We start from the raw sequence: 14,715 nt of genomic DNA on the forward strand, positions 1-14,715 counted from the left end.
AAAAAAGGTGGCCAACAACATGAAAAATCTCTAGATTTTTTTAGAAGAGATGAGGTCTTCTCTTGGTGTGTTTCTTATTAAGGGAAATAAGTTGCAAATGAAACAAACAAACAAACAAACAACATACTATCTACAGTGCTCCTAAGATGCTGTTGGGAACTAAAATCATTCAAAGTTGACTTACAAATCTCAAGAGAATGTTAGCAATTGCCACCAAAAAATACAAACTAAATGAGCAGGCTAGTATCTCTCTCATCCACACTTACGCTCTCTGTCACATTCTGAAATGACAGCCTCAATAACTTATCCTAAACATGTACAAAACCAGCTGCTTTATAGTAAAACCTCAGAAATCACATTTTATGTTAATAAAGGATCACTGATCCAATGGCTGAAAGCATTGTAACTGTGGACTTCAACATGTCACAACTGTAGCCTGTACCAGCAGACCAAAATAGCTGCTCTAAGAAGTGGAATTAGACAAACTTAGTTTTCACAAGATTCATGTTTTGTAGCTGGCTTCCCTGGAAATGAACTGAAGATGTCTCCCATTTTGAGGCTATCCATAAAATCTCTCCTTAGTAAGGATTCCTACTAAACCAGTACAGGTTGAGCTCCTGTTGCAGGCCATCACTCATGGCAAAGGTCTACTCTCACAAAAAATGTAGGCCTTTAATGAGACTGCCACCCCTTACCAGACTGTGTTGAAAAAGGCAATTTGCTATCAAAAAATGACTATGGTTACCAATGAAAGAAGACATAGAGGCATAGAAAATACACCCCACATACGCAGACAGGATGCTGAAATAAATGTTTTCCTGGGACACCAGGCTGGACATGCATAAATAGATTTTTAATAGTGGTTGTTCTTACCAGTTACTGCTGCTGACGTGTATGATCCAGCTGCCAGCTGTTTGATCTTGTGCTGGTTGGTAAAAAAACTAATTAAATGAAATGTGTTCCTTTCCTCTGTGTCACCTAATCCCAACTGACCTTCACTGTTACCTCCAGCAGCATACACATTTCCTTTTTCTGCATACAGAAAAGCACATGTAATACACAGAATGAAGACATTCTCATCAGTGGTAAAAAGTCAGAGAAATGGGAGCAAGTCATTTAATTTTCAATGGCAAAACATTACCAAAAAGTCAAGATCTACTGGCCCACAATATCCTTGAGTTGACATGAGCAGTTTCTGTTGTGGGTAGCGAGGAGATTTTCCTGCACACACATGGATCAGAACTCTCTAAAGGCCTTACATGAACTTAAACTGACCATGTTTCCCACCGTTCTGGAGACTCTTCTAAGAAGTAAATATAATTTGAAGTTCTGCAAGAGTTCTGAGAAAATTACCACTAGTAGCTGTAGAAGCAAGAAGGAGCTCCTTCCCCAAATAATGTATATTTTTAAGATAAAGCAGGAGAAAAATGGTGAATGATGTCACAGGCAAGAAAACTAAAGTTGTATTAGCAAATTAAAGAGATGCATAATTTGATAGTTTTGAGCACTGTGAATGAAATATATTTTGCTTATGTTTTTATTAGAAATATTATACTCATTTTCATATTTAAATCACTTTTAATTTAATTACCTAGGTCTTTATTTTGTTTTAGAATCTTAAAATCGAAGTTAAAGCTGATAATTGATATCTTCAACTTAAGAGAATTTTAAGATTTATATTTTTAATTTTAGTACGTTTCCCATCTAAAGTGCTTATCTATGATGAAAAAATAAGGCCCATTAATAACCCAAATCCAAGCACAAATCTGATAAGCAACTGACATACAATTTATAAACGGTCCTTGCCATATAAATGGCCACAAGTTATCTAGCCAGCATGTACATTAAAAGTGACTAATATCTACCCTGTGTAGTCTTGATTACTCAACTGTTATTAAAATATTCTGTTTTATTCTAATAGTCTTATTTACAGTGCTTAGGATATCCACAAATATAAACCTCCTAATAATCAAACAATCCTCTTTAGAACATTACTGCAAGCTGAAGGATTGCAACCACAAAGATGGCTATTCCATTACATAAATTTCAGAAGCATGACAAGAATTTGCATCAATTCTCTGTATACTGTCTCTCTAAAAATTTATTTTTAGTTTAAATTTACAGTTTATTTATTTATAGCTTAATAAAGCAACTTGTCATTGAAATAGCAGACTACCTTGTCTAAAGAAAATGCAACAAAATTTGAAGACCTGAAAACATTCAGTTCTACTATATTTACTCAAACATCTAACTTCACATTAATAAAGATCAACTACTTATTAAAGGTAAATTTGAGTACAGATATATCAAAAATATTAATATACCTTTACAGAGCTTAAATGAAATATTGATAATTGTTAACCACACCTCAAATGTCAGCAAGGTTTTTTTTCATCTGTCTATTGCAAGCAAACTCATATGTAAGATTATTTTGTAAATGCGTTGGCGCAGAATAAATCAGGCATTCAAATAACCAGATATCAAAACCCCAGGTTTTAACAGTCCCATTTTCATTTGTTTTTCCTTCCTCAGCACTCCTGGGGTTCCTAAGGTTATTTTGCATGAAACCAAAACGAAAAAAATCTATCTTTAATACATATATAATATAGGTTACATACCTGTGTAAACTAAAGTGTGGTTTCTTCCACAAACAGCAAGTTTTGTTTTTTCTGGTTTTAAAGCTATGAATTAAAGCCAAAGGGGGGGGGTAAAAGTTATAAACAAGCTGATAGCTGGTTCAACAACAAAATGTTCTATGCTCTAGAGGGAGCTCTGATTTTTTTTGTTTTAGCAAAAGCATGACAAGATTCGTTGCCCATTTGAACCTAGCACATGACTTAATAAATCAGAATTTCCCAAGACAAAAAAGCAGATACACACTTTACAAACTTACAGCTGACACTCAGGTTAACTTGATGATGGCTACTTCATCCCAATGCCACAGTGCCCAGAATTTACCATTCATGGGATGTGCCTCAAAGAATATATCAAGTTGTAGGACAAAATGCATGCCTAAAGCTGCCTTCAGTTTTCTTTAGAAATACTATTCTTAACTTCCTCTTATACTTTTCCCACTATCTTAAATCTTCAAAATCATACCATTCTTTTGTCTTATCATCCCTACCTTCCTTTGCTAGGCACAGCTACCTTTTTTTCTTTTTCTTGCTAGACAGCCTCACCTAGGTGTTCCTGCTCCAGCAGGGGGATTGGACTAGATGATCTTTAGAGGTCCCTTCCAATCCCTAACATTCTGTGATTCTGCTCTGCACTGCCCTCTTATTGAACACTAAACTAAATTCCTAAGGACAGTCCTATCTGGACTAGTGCCTAAAATTTTTTGCATATACCATCCTGTCTCAATTTCAGCTTACTTACCACCCACCCATTGCACGTACTTCTCTGTAGTCTGGTCACTGCGAAAGGCTGAGAATGTGTGTGAGAGGAGTCAAGAGCTATTTTGGAGGGAAAGAGAGAATACAGTGGTGCCTTTTCTCCCATGGCATGTGCACTCCATTTCAGAAACAGACGAAAAATATCTCAATGACTTTTCCATCCTCTCTCCAATTACTGATCGTTGCCAACAATTTATCTTCTCTCAGCCATGTCCTTGGGCCCTATACAATGCTCTTAAAATGGCATTATTTTTACATAATATATCTTTAATTGTTTTTCCACTGCGCTAGTCCCTGACAAAGCCAACAATCACCATCCCTTTCATAAACCCTTTTTCAGTCCTTCCAAATTAACTTTAATCAGCTCCATAACACTCAGATTAAAGTCCCTTCTACCAAGTCACCAAATAAATATATCTAGTTAAGCATGAACTGTGTCTGGTCTCTCACACAGACACAAACATAAATTGTCCAAATTCAGGTTCCTGCCTCTCCTATCCAACACCTACCACCACCACCAGGGTGGATCATAACCGTTCCAACACTGGCTTCTTCCTGCAATGTTAATTTGCTGCTTTATATCCCAAAACTTCATCTGCAACTTCAGAGATGATCTTATGCAGCTCTTCAGAAGCCTGTGCTCTCTAATCTTCCTCCCATTTAGGCTAATCAATTGTATTTGATAAGCCAAGCTATACTGAAACGTTGACAATTTTTCATAACCAATGTCATTAGTCTCTAGTCAAGTTCCAGAAGCTATTTTCTCATAGAACATGCAGCCACATCCATTTGGCCCTAAGCAGAAACCGAAACGTGTCCTTGCAACCCCATTCCCAAAGTCAAGTGATGACTGAAAGCTAGTGAGAAAAGCTCCACAACTTTCTCCTCCTGCCTACTGCCAAGAGAAGAAAGATACCCCCCTTGTGATTTTTTTTCAGTGAATGCCAGGTCTTATTTGAATTGCTGTCATCTTCTCTTCATCTATTACTCTCCATTGCAATTTGACAGTAAACCAAAACTTGACACCAAATCCATTTAAGCCAAGGTAAGAATCAATCTCCCACATGGCTGACAGAAGATGTGAACCTGAGAGTAGCTGCATTCACCCTCTGAAGTGAAAGATAGGAGCACATAAAGGACAGGAGAATAAACTAAATCAGGAAATAAAGAGTTTGAACAAGCAGAATAATTTGTTTTTAACAGTAAGCTAAGAGATTGATCTGCTGGCAGAAAGGATGAAGATAAACATTTAATGGTGAAAAGAAATGTGTTAATGGGATAGATTTGATTTGACTTGACATAAATAAGGAGATAGGGAAAAAGGTATTGACTAAGTTTTGTTTGACAAGATAAAATCAGCTAGGAAAGATCAAGAAGATAACAGTACCATGAAAACATATTTTGCAACACATTAAAGAATACGGGCATTTATTTTACTGCTTCATACAAATACATTAACATTCATGCCCCCTTGGGCACATCTTATACTTGCTAAAAATGTAGCAGTATTCGTAGAAAGTTCCTCATAGATTTGTTCTTTTATAAAGGTGCTAAGACAAAGGCAATACAAAGGTTACAAAATGCTGTTGGAACTCTGATTTCTAATGCATGAACAACACTGCAAAGACCAAGCATCTGACTAATGTCTTTGCAGTCATAATGATGATGTGGTTTGTCAGAAAAGGCAAATATTACACAAAATGAGAGCCCTCAAAAAAGACAGGACTCTATGTATCTGAAGTAATCTTTAGATGCAAAAGGACCCAGATTCTGGAACTAATGGAAAATCTATCAAGGATCCTTTCAAGCCACCTTTATGAGCTTGTGCAGTAATATGCTAAGTGTGATGAGTAAGGATGGCGGAATCAGTTATTTTGGAACTGCATCTTATAAAGTACCTTTTCACAAGGGTGTCCTTTCAAAAAGACAAAAAAACCCAAACCAAACCAAAACAACAAACCTTTAACACATGTTGGTTTGCTGACAGTGTTCTTTGATCCTAGTCCTAATTGGCCCCAGTTGTTACTGCCGAACATGTATAGTTTACCATTCCCTGAAAAAAAATGCATAGTCAGAATCAGAACAGTTTGAATACCTCATACAAGACAAGAATGGTCATTCACACACTATGTTATTCATTACATCTTTTTAAATGTAAGGTTTAAGATTAGGCAATTCAACACTAAAGTGTAAACAATAATTAATGTCCTCATGATTTTTCAGTATAAAAGTAGCAATTGCATTGTTTAAGCAAGAAACCTCCAGCCAGAAGGGACAAAAAGCAGAACATCCTCTCCTTTAATTACAGCACAGATAAAGTGCTCTTCAGAAAATGTGCTCTTGGACAGACTCTGCAGTTCAGAAACCACAACATCTATAGGCCCACTTATAAAATAACAACACATTTACCTGAGTACCCACATCTTTTACCTCAAAGACAGAAATGAATAATGTAGGTACATAATAATACAAACACACATTTGTAATATTCAGATTATTTTACTGTTTAGGGGGGCTATTTCTTTTACTGCTAAATGTCTTAAAATGATTTACAAATTTGCACTTCTACAGAACATAGTTTCTGATAAATTTTCAAATGTATTCACAAATTGTATTAATTTATTATTCTGTGTATAAGGAAGGCATCTTTATGCAAAAACGCCATGCAGGGAGTTTTGTAAACCTAAATGCAACTGTTAGATTGTAAATCTTCAACAGGAGCAGTGCTAGAACTGTATGTCAGAAACTGGTATAATGGGTCATGAAACATGCAGGTTTGACCATTACAATCAATGAAATGTTTTAATTCCAAATAAACAGTGGGGTTTTTTTAAGAGGATGGTATATGAACAGATGAAACTTCTGTCATCATGCATGCAAATCAGCCAGCCAAATCTGAATATCAACAATACCTTAAAATGAACTCAATTAATTTCATTTTTTTATATTTAATTTCATTTTTCATTTCACACCCGAAGATAAAACCCATGTTCCAACAGAAATATTTGCAAAACAACAGAAACTGATTTGTCAAAAGAAAACCCTTTTACGACTGCTAAAATGAGTTTGTTTACTTTTGAGGAAGGTCTACAGAGCTTTTTGAGTTAGACTCCATCACAAGGCTGTCACATAAACAACCTTTGTCACCCAAGCCATCAGCAATTATCACATGATCGCAACACATAACAGCAATTCCACATAATACCAAAATATTACACCTATTTGTACTTCAGTAGTGTACATTCCCAGTGAAGGTTCTGAAAGTGATTTACAGAGACTCTGAAATATGACACTGAAATGTTTAAAATATAGCCAAAAAAACCCCAACTCTGTTAAGAAAAAAAAAAACAAAACCAAACAGTTTATTTTCTTAAATATAACCACATACTTTAAAAACAAACAAACAAACAAAACTACCACCACCAACTAAAAATAACTAGTATCTAAAGTCCCAATCAAATAGTTACATTTGACAATTTTTGGAGCATGGGGCTAAATTTCAATATTATGTCTTTCCAAGAAAGCTGGAAGGGAAGAATGTCTGTGGTCAAGTCTATGCCCATGGTATTTTACTAACAGCATTTATATCACCATCCCAATTTTGATAACGAAATCACGTCAAAACCCATGTAGAGCTGTCTGTCACTGAGAGGAAAACATACCATAACAGAAAGAATTTTTACTAGCAAATAGCATCTTGTATCAGTATATGCCTCCTTATATCCTTGGTTTATACTTTCTAACTACCTTTATAACACAGTAGTACTCCTGTGGGAATATGACGCCAAACTTCTGTAATTCAATTTAAGCACATCCTCTTTTATCTGTTCAAAATTCTAACAGGTCTTCCTTTTCATCCGATAATCTGCTGCTTCTTACACCAGTCTTCAAATTCCCAGGCGTTGCTTTGTAAATCGGGGAGTTTATAGATGATTTTTTTTTTTTACATTTTTACAACTGAGTAACAGCCTTTTCTAATTTCAGGCTTTCAACACTTAGTGGTGTAACAGAAAATAAAAAAACTGGGAAGCAGGTAACTCAGACAGCAAACAAAAACTAATAGGCACTGCAGAGCAATCTAAACAAATGCCTTTTCTGGGTCTGTACAGCAAATCAGGTTTTGGAACAGACATGATGCAATCTAAGCTGGCCGGGAAACATGACAGAATTTTGCATGCAAGAGGCCCTATTTTCATAATTGCATACTGAAATATCTTCAGTCATCACCACAGGTGCACTGAAGTGAGAACTAATTCAACAGCAGACAAATAGGCAAGGATCATATTTCAAAACTTTGCAAACTCAGATTGCTCTTGGTTTTTTGCTTCCACTTTAGTGCTGACATAGAGAGACTGGGACCATCTGGACTGGCTGGTAGATGACAGGTCCGGCACAGTAAGATTATGACTCTGGGAAGGAGAATGGAGACAACAGGATGTAAAGAAAGGGACTATTCAGACTGTTGCGGTGATGAAAACCTACTTCCACCACCAGTCTCCACCTTCATCCTGACGCAAGACTGGAGTATTTCTCCAAAGTATATATGGATTGGCTGATCACCAGCAGATGTTTCACCAACATTAATTGAGGGCCATTAGGGAAGCCACAAGATGCTTACGTCTCCAGGAATAGAAGTTTTGTGAAAGACTTCAGGAATAGAGTGTTTTCTAACCAGTACATCTCTCATCTGAGTAGCTGCTATTACAACTGTGGTTCCCAGGAACCCCATCTGTCACATGCTCCCCTGGATCATGAAGCACCACTAAAGGTATTCATTCAGCAGCTGGGAAATACCAGCTGAAATCCTCAACATGCTTCATGATAATAGAGGGAAGGCAAGTATTCCTATCACCTGGGTTTTAAAGTATGTTTTATGTATTCTCCCCCTTGCTTTCTAAGTTATATTAGCATGGGAGGGATAAAAATGGGGAGACAATGTACAGACTTTGAGTATTTATTACAAGATTCTTTTGAGAGGATGTATCTAAAGAAAACACAAAAATTAATATATTTGGCAGAGTATCATTTGGCAGGCACCATGTTTGTTTGTTTGTTTGTTTTTATTTGTGCTATTTTCTAAATAAACTGTTAGCAGTTCATTTAACATTCATATACCATTCAAATACATCTCACAAAAATGGGAATGACATCGGTTTTGTTAGGCCAGTCACAATATTCTCAAAATAAAACATTTATTGGGCAATAAGAATAGTCACACTTCAGACATTTAGCATCACACAAAGTAAAACAGTGCAGTATGTTGCTTGCTCCCACCTATATCAAAGATCAACACAAACATGTTCTAATCTTTCTCATTTTCCCCCTGCAACTGATGCAAAAGATGCTGTGCAATGTTCCAAAGGGCTGCTGGTAGGCAGAAAGAATATAAGGAATCTGGTATCCAAAGACCTAGAGAGATTCCAAGGTCTCTTTGGTGTAAATTGGTTAATGCCTTACAAAACTCAAAATTATGAGTATACCATCTTGTTGTGGTTCCATATGCACCTCTTTTCACTCTCACTTTTACACTTCGTACTTCTTTCTTTCCTTCTGCCCTCTTGCACTGGAGGCTTCAATTCTCTCCAGAGCTGAGTTCACAAAACGTGTCTTCCATCATCACCATTTCCTCCCTTGTAAACACGATCAGTCTCTGATCAAATGTGGGCAAGCTGCCTAGGATATTCCAATCAAGGCAAACAAGCGTTAACACTGCTGTTAACTCTAAGAGTTTTGAAGAAAAGAAAATTAATAGAAAGATATTGGGAGGAGATTCTTAAAAATATGTGTAACATCACTTAGGTCACACCTGCTCCCAAAAGGATTAATAAATTGCTTTCCTAAGTCTGCAGTTATAGAAGATGCAGGGAGTGAATTGTCAGTATTCTTGGGCCAAAAAATACAGAAATGGGGCAAGAAACATTATTAATCATATTACAAGTGAAGCTGGAAGACATACTGCTCATGACTGCATTGAGGAACTAAAGACAACTGCTTAAAAATTCCTGCCGAAACATTTAAATTCAGATTGTACCAAAGGCAGAGAGAAAATTAATAAAGAAATATGAATTTCAATCCCAGACTTTAAAACTGCAGACAGAAATGTTTCTCCAATTAGCTCAGCAAGCCAACTCAAAGTCAGCAAGTAACACTTTGCCTTTCTATTCCAACATATGGCTACAGTATGTAAATAAAATTTTGGACTCTATTTCCTGAACTAGAAATTTAAACAACAGTGTTTTGTGTTTACTTTACACTTTTCTTTCAAAAAGTCATACAGGAATATTGATGCTGGATTAGAGGAAAGAAGTATTTGAAAATTTCTGAATATTTTGTTTGAATGCTAAATACTAGTTTCTGTACATTTTCTTCATTTACACTCAGTTAAGACGCAGTGTTAGACGAAGCTGTCTCTCCTGGCTAAAACCAGCTTTAAGGAACGTATGTATCAGTCTGGGTGATTGCTTTACTTATGACTGTTGAGATATGTGACTGTAAAATGGATATATTTCTATTAGATTTTAATCTACCTCATATTCCCACTGTCTCCTACATAGGTCCTACTACCTATTCCAGGGGGTGGGGAAAAAGAAAAAAAAAGGAGAGGGGAGTTTTGTGATCTGTAAATGAAGACGGAAAGTAAAATGAAGCATGCATGAACACACACCTGCTTGAGATACGTTTTCTTCCTTAGCGATGTTTGTCTTTTATCTCTTCCAGGTCAGGCTGAGATGGATTTCAAGAAACTCTTGGTTTCCCACAAAGCCTGTACCCTTCTCAGTAAACTCATTACTGGCACCCACTTCTGGAGTTTTTATTCCAGGTGTTACTGCAGTTCAATGTCATTCAACAAGGGCTGTAATTCCACTGAATCATCCAGCTCCATTTAACAGCAGAAATGTGAGGTGTGCAAGGATATGCATAGGTGCGAAGAACAAATAAGGGACAAAGGCTTTCTGTTTCTTTACTTTTTTTGTAAGACTTGTAGTTTATCTACCTTTACTTGTCATTGGTCAGCATTTTACCCTCACTTTTGCCTTTTCTTCACAATGTCCCCAAAAAACCTTTGGTACCACAGAAATTTTGTAATTGTGCATCTACAGTTCCTCCTCCTCAAAAGCTCTGAGCAAATAAAGATCTGATTGTCTAGAAGTTTCCCTAGTGACATGTCTGCATACTACCAACAGCAAAGGCCAGCTAGAGACATTTTTGAAACATGCTGAGTACATCAAAATAACAGGGAGGAGGGGAGACAGTAGGGAAATGCTGTTGCAGGCAAACCTATGCCAGTTGACTTCTTCAAAAGCTTTGTCTAAGTGGCCACAGTGACGCAGGAATTAGGGGACGGTTGCTGATTAGGGTAACAGTGCTGGCACAGGCTGGGAGAACTCAAGGAGGCAATTTAAACTGATTAGTCTAAACTGAGATTTATATTAGTGTTATTTTAAACTGGGTGTGGGCATATGAAAGGATATGTGAAAAAAAAAATCAAAAGGAAATTCACAGTGCCTCAGGTTACATTCTGATTAATTTTATGCAACAGGCAATTTCCTAGAACCAGTTCAATCCAAGAAAAACTGTTTTGTTCAAAACAAAATATTCATCTTCTATGAAGTTAGGCTTGAAAAACTAATTGTATAATTCTACCTCAAGATGTTCTGCAGTCCGTGAAATCTGTACTCTTTTTCTTATCATGCCTAGGAGAGTTCATTCAAAAAATTCAGCATCTTAACATTGCCTGGGGCTATAGCAAGAGACCCTCAAGAAATTATTTAATGAATAACGACCAGCTGGCCACTGATAAAGAATAAATCTATTCCAATAAAAAAAAGTCCTGGAATTATGCATATAAATTTCATAACAAAATCTTATTACCTATCAGGAGTTGAATGTCAATACAATTGACACACTTGCTCGTCAACAAAAGAGTAGTCCCTTTCACATAAAAAAACCCGAACAAATTCTTCAATGGTATTGTTTCCAGCATTTCAAATAAATGAAAATAAACATCAATACCACTCGTATTGCATCTGAGCTTTGAATGTTTTTGCAATTTATTTCTGATTTTAGCAGGATTTTCTGAAGTTTTTTGAGTTGCTCTTTCAAGGGTTATTTTCAGTTGATAGATAATAGTCATTCAAATCTTCATTTCAGAGATTCCCTCACGACAGTTCTTGGGTGCATCTTCTGAAAACCTTCCGTGACCTCACACTAACTTCAAAGGCATCTGATAGTTCCCACAGAACAGTTCTCTCTCCTCCCCACAACCTCATTTGATAGATTACCTCAGGACTCAAATACGAATCGTCACTTTCCAAACCGTCCAAAATATGACCTTTATCAGACACTCCATTTCCGATACTAACCTGTAACAATAGCAGTATGTTCATCTCCACACGATATCAGTACAGGCTTGTCATTTTTGAACCAGAACTTGCTAGGAATATCTTCTGCAAATCTGCTTTTTCCGAATGTGAAAACAGCACCTGATTCTAAAACACACAAAAAAGTCCTTTTTAGTGAAAACAAACTTTGCCTCACACATTTTGAAATAGTAATGTCCTATTAATTCAATTGAACACTTCAGTTTCCTATCTTTTTGTTTAAAAAAAAATGGCTGAAGCGTTTTCTTCTCTTTTTCCAAGACTACTTCATTTTAAGCTCACATCTTTCTAGCACTCGTGCCAAAGCAGAGCTCTCTGGTTCATTTTTCTTTTGGAAGCGTTAGTATGAAAATATAGATATAATATTAAGCCAGCGTATACAAAAAGCAGATAATTTGATTCACAAATGTCGTATCTCATTCACTTCACAACTGAAACTGAAGACGTCAGTTTGAGAAGTAAATCCTGCCAATTCACAAGTGACGGGACAAGAAGAAATGGCCTCAAGTTGTGCCAGAGGTTTAAACTGGATATTAGGAAAAATTTCTTCGTGGAAAGGGTTGTCAGGCATTGGAACAGGCTGCCCAGGTAAGTGGTGGATTCACTATCCCTCGAGGTATTTAAAGGGCGTTTAGGCGAGGTTCTTATGGACATGGTTTAGTACTAGAGTTAAGTTATGGTTGGACCCGATGATCTTCAGGGTCTCTTCCAGCCGAAATGATTCTATGATTCTGCTCCATGATTCTATAAAATTAAATCTCACAGAACATAAATGAGGCTTTCGCTGTCTCAGCACCGAGCAGATGTTTAAAAATTACTGCAGATCAAAGCACGGACCAAAACTCCTGTATTAACTGAGACAAACCGCCTGTTTAGCACCGCGGCACCACACCACGGCGGTGACGACAGCGCGGTTCCCCCCCGTCCAACATCCGACGTCAGCGGACGTGTCTCTCCGCAGACGCCGGAAGACACGGGCCGAGCGGGCGGCCCGCAGCCCGGCGCCGCGGGGCAGCCGCACCAGCAGCCCGGGGAGAGAGAGCCGGGGGCGGCCGCCAAGCGCACAGCGGGGCGACCAGAGGCAGCGCCCGCGCGCCGGGGCAGGGAGGCGGCCGTTGGGGCGCCGGTGATGGCGCCCAGCGCCGCCGCGGTGGGAGAAGCGGGCGGGGACCGCCACAGGCGGCCGAGGTTCCCACCACCTGGACGCGCAACGCCGTCCTCTGTGAGGAGCCGGCACCACTCACCGGGCACCGGCAGCTCATCCTCCTCTGGGGGCTCGGCCATGGCAGCTGGCGGCGGGCGGCCGCCCCCGCGCCCCATGCACGGCGGCGCCGGGCGGCCGGAAGTAAACACAGGCCCTGCCACGGGCAACGGCCATAGAGAGCAGCGCAGCGCGGCCCCGCTCCCGCCGGCTGCGCCGCCGCCGGCAGCGGGCCCGGCCGGGGAGCTGGCCGGCGGCGCGGGAGGGAGCGCCCCCTGCCGGCCGGCGGTGGGAGCCTCCTGTTCCTGTTCCCGCCCCGCCATGTTGGCGTTACCTCGCGGCGGAGGCCGTTTGTGCGAGCACAGAGCAGCTGCGGGGCGCCGGGCGCGCTCACGGGCGGAGGGAGGGAGGCAAGAATCACCTCCTTTGGAAACACCTTGCAGGTTTCGGGAGCTGCAGAGGGTTGCGTTCCTTGCACTGTCCCCACATGCCTGTGCGTCCTCACTGTCCCATCCTCTGTAGCCCGTCCCTGCCTGCAGCTCGCGAAGCAGCCGTCGCACACCGGGGTTCTGCCTGGAGCTCCCTGCTTAGCCGGGCCGGGCTCCTGATGTGTCTGCTTGCCTTGCTGAGTGCTCAGAGGGGCTGCCCTGCCTCAGCCAGCGGAACAGAACTCAGAACATTTATTCTGTCACCCATGGCGTTCTGCTGTCCTAAAAGAAGTTTCCTCCAATAGTCTCTGCTTCACATCTAAAGTCTTCTGCTTGGGTGCACGAGAAGACGTTCAGTCGTCCACCCAGCCAAGGACACGTAGGTGACAGCAAATGAGCAGACCCCACTGGAATAAGTCCAGGGATTTGTAACCTTTTAACCATATTTAATGTGCAGTGCCAAATTCCTACTGGAGCTTTTCCTACCCCCACCCCCCCAAAAAACCCACAAAACCCACAAAAACACACACACACACAAACAAACACAAAACCCACACAACTGTGGTTTGCAGATTTCTATTTTTTTTGTGTGCATGTGCATTTTAGATATGCCAGGTTGCCAGGTCATCCCTCGCTGAAAGATCTTGCCTTCGGGATGATGTACCTACTGCAACAGAGGGTGCAGCTGACAGCCTGGACAAGCAATTTAAGGCTTGTTTTATGTAGAGTTTAATGAATACAGTTGTTGGTGCATAAGCTGAGGTATTCATGTAAGTACACACAACGAAGGATGGCCACGTTTTCAAGAGGGAGCAGAAAGTGTTGTGTGATTTTTGCCCTTACATGAGGGAGGAATTTGATCTCTTTGAACCCCAATATCCCTCTGATGTTTTCTGCCCTAACTGCTTCTCCTAAGCCTGGAGTGAGGGGATATCCAGCAAAAGCTGTTCAAAATAAAACTGAACAAACATTGTTCCACAAAGTGATGCCTGAGGTTGTAGTAACCATATGCTGTGGTTGCCAAGAGTATAAATGAGTTATGAAACAATCAGGATGGTTCATGGGGAAAAGGTGTCTGCAGCAGGGTTTTGGTTTCTATGGCTGTGGGATCCTGTTGAGGATCAACATCTGGTTGGGTGAGATGGGAGCCATCTCACAAAGTGGGACAAATGTTTTTCTGCTGGTAGGATGGCTGACCTGGTAAGGAGGCCTTTGAACAAGGAATGATGGGGAAAGGACAGAGTTAGCAGCAGCAGAATCTGCAAGTGGCCGGACGCTGAGCTTCTGGAAGTCTGCACTGGCCACCGCTGAGT

The 14,715-nt window shown here is 39.8% G+C and overlaps 1 protein-coding gene across 1 annotated transcript in view; it reads right to left on the minus strand.

The window, feature by feature from the left end:
* RPGR (retinitis pigmentosa GTPase regulator) overlaps positions 1-13,100 on the minus strand; it is a 40,281-nt gene extending 27,181 nt beyond the window's left edge. The window contains exons 1-5 of the mRNA XM_080360597.1: positions 13,018-13,100; positions 11,756-11,881; positions 5,353-5,445; positions 2,619-2,681; positions 874-1,032 (exon numbers count right to left, since the gene is read on the minus strand). Coding sequence (XP_080216723.1) covers positions 874-1,032; positions 2,619-2,681; positions 5,353-5,445; positions 11,756-11,881; positions 13,018-13,093 — 517 coding nt within the window. The 5' untranslated portion in view covers positions 13,094-13,100. The remainder of the gene's footprint in view (positions 1-873; positions 1,033-2,618; positions 2,682-5,352; positions 5,446-11,755; positions 11,882-13,017) is intronic.
* Between the last annotated feature and the right edge of the window lie 1,615 nt (positions 13,101-14,715).

Source organism: Nesoenas mayeri (genome assembly GCF_963082525.1).
Source record: "Nesoenas mayeri genome assembly, chromosome: 1".
Lineage (NCBI taxonomy): Eukaryota > Metazoa > Chordata > Aves > Columbiformes > Columbidae > Nesoenas > Nesoenas mayeri.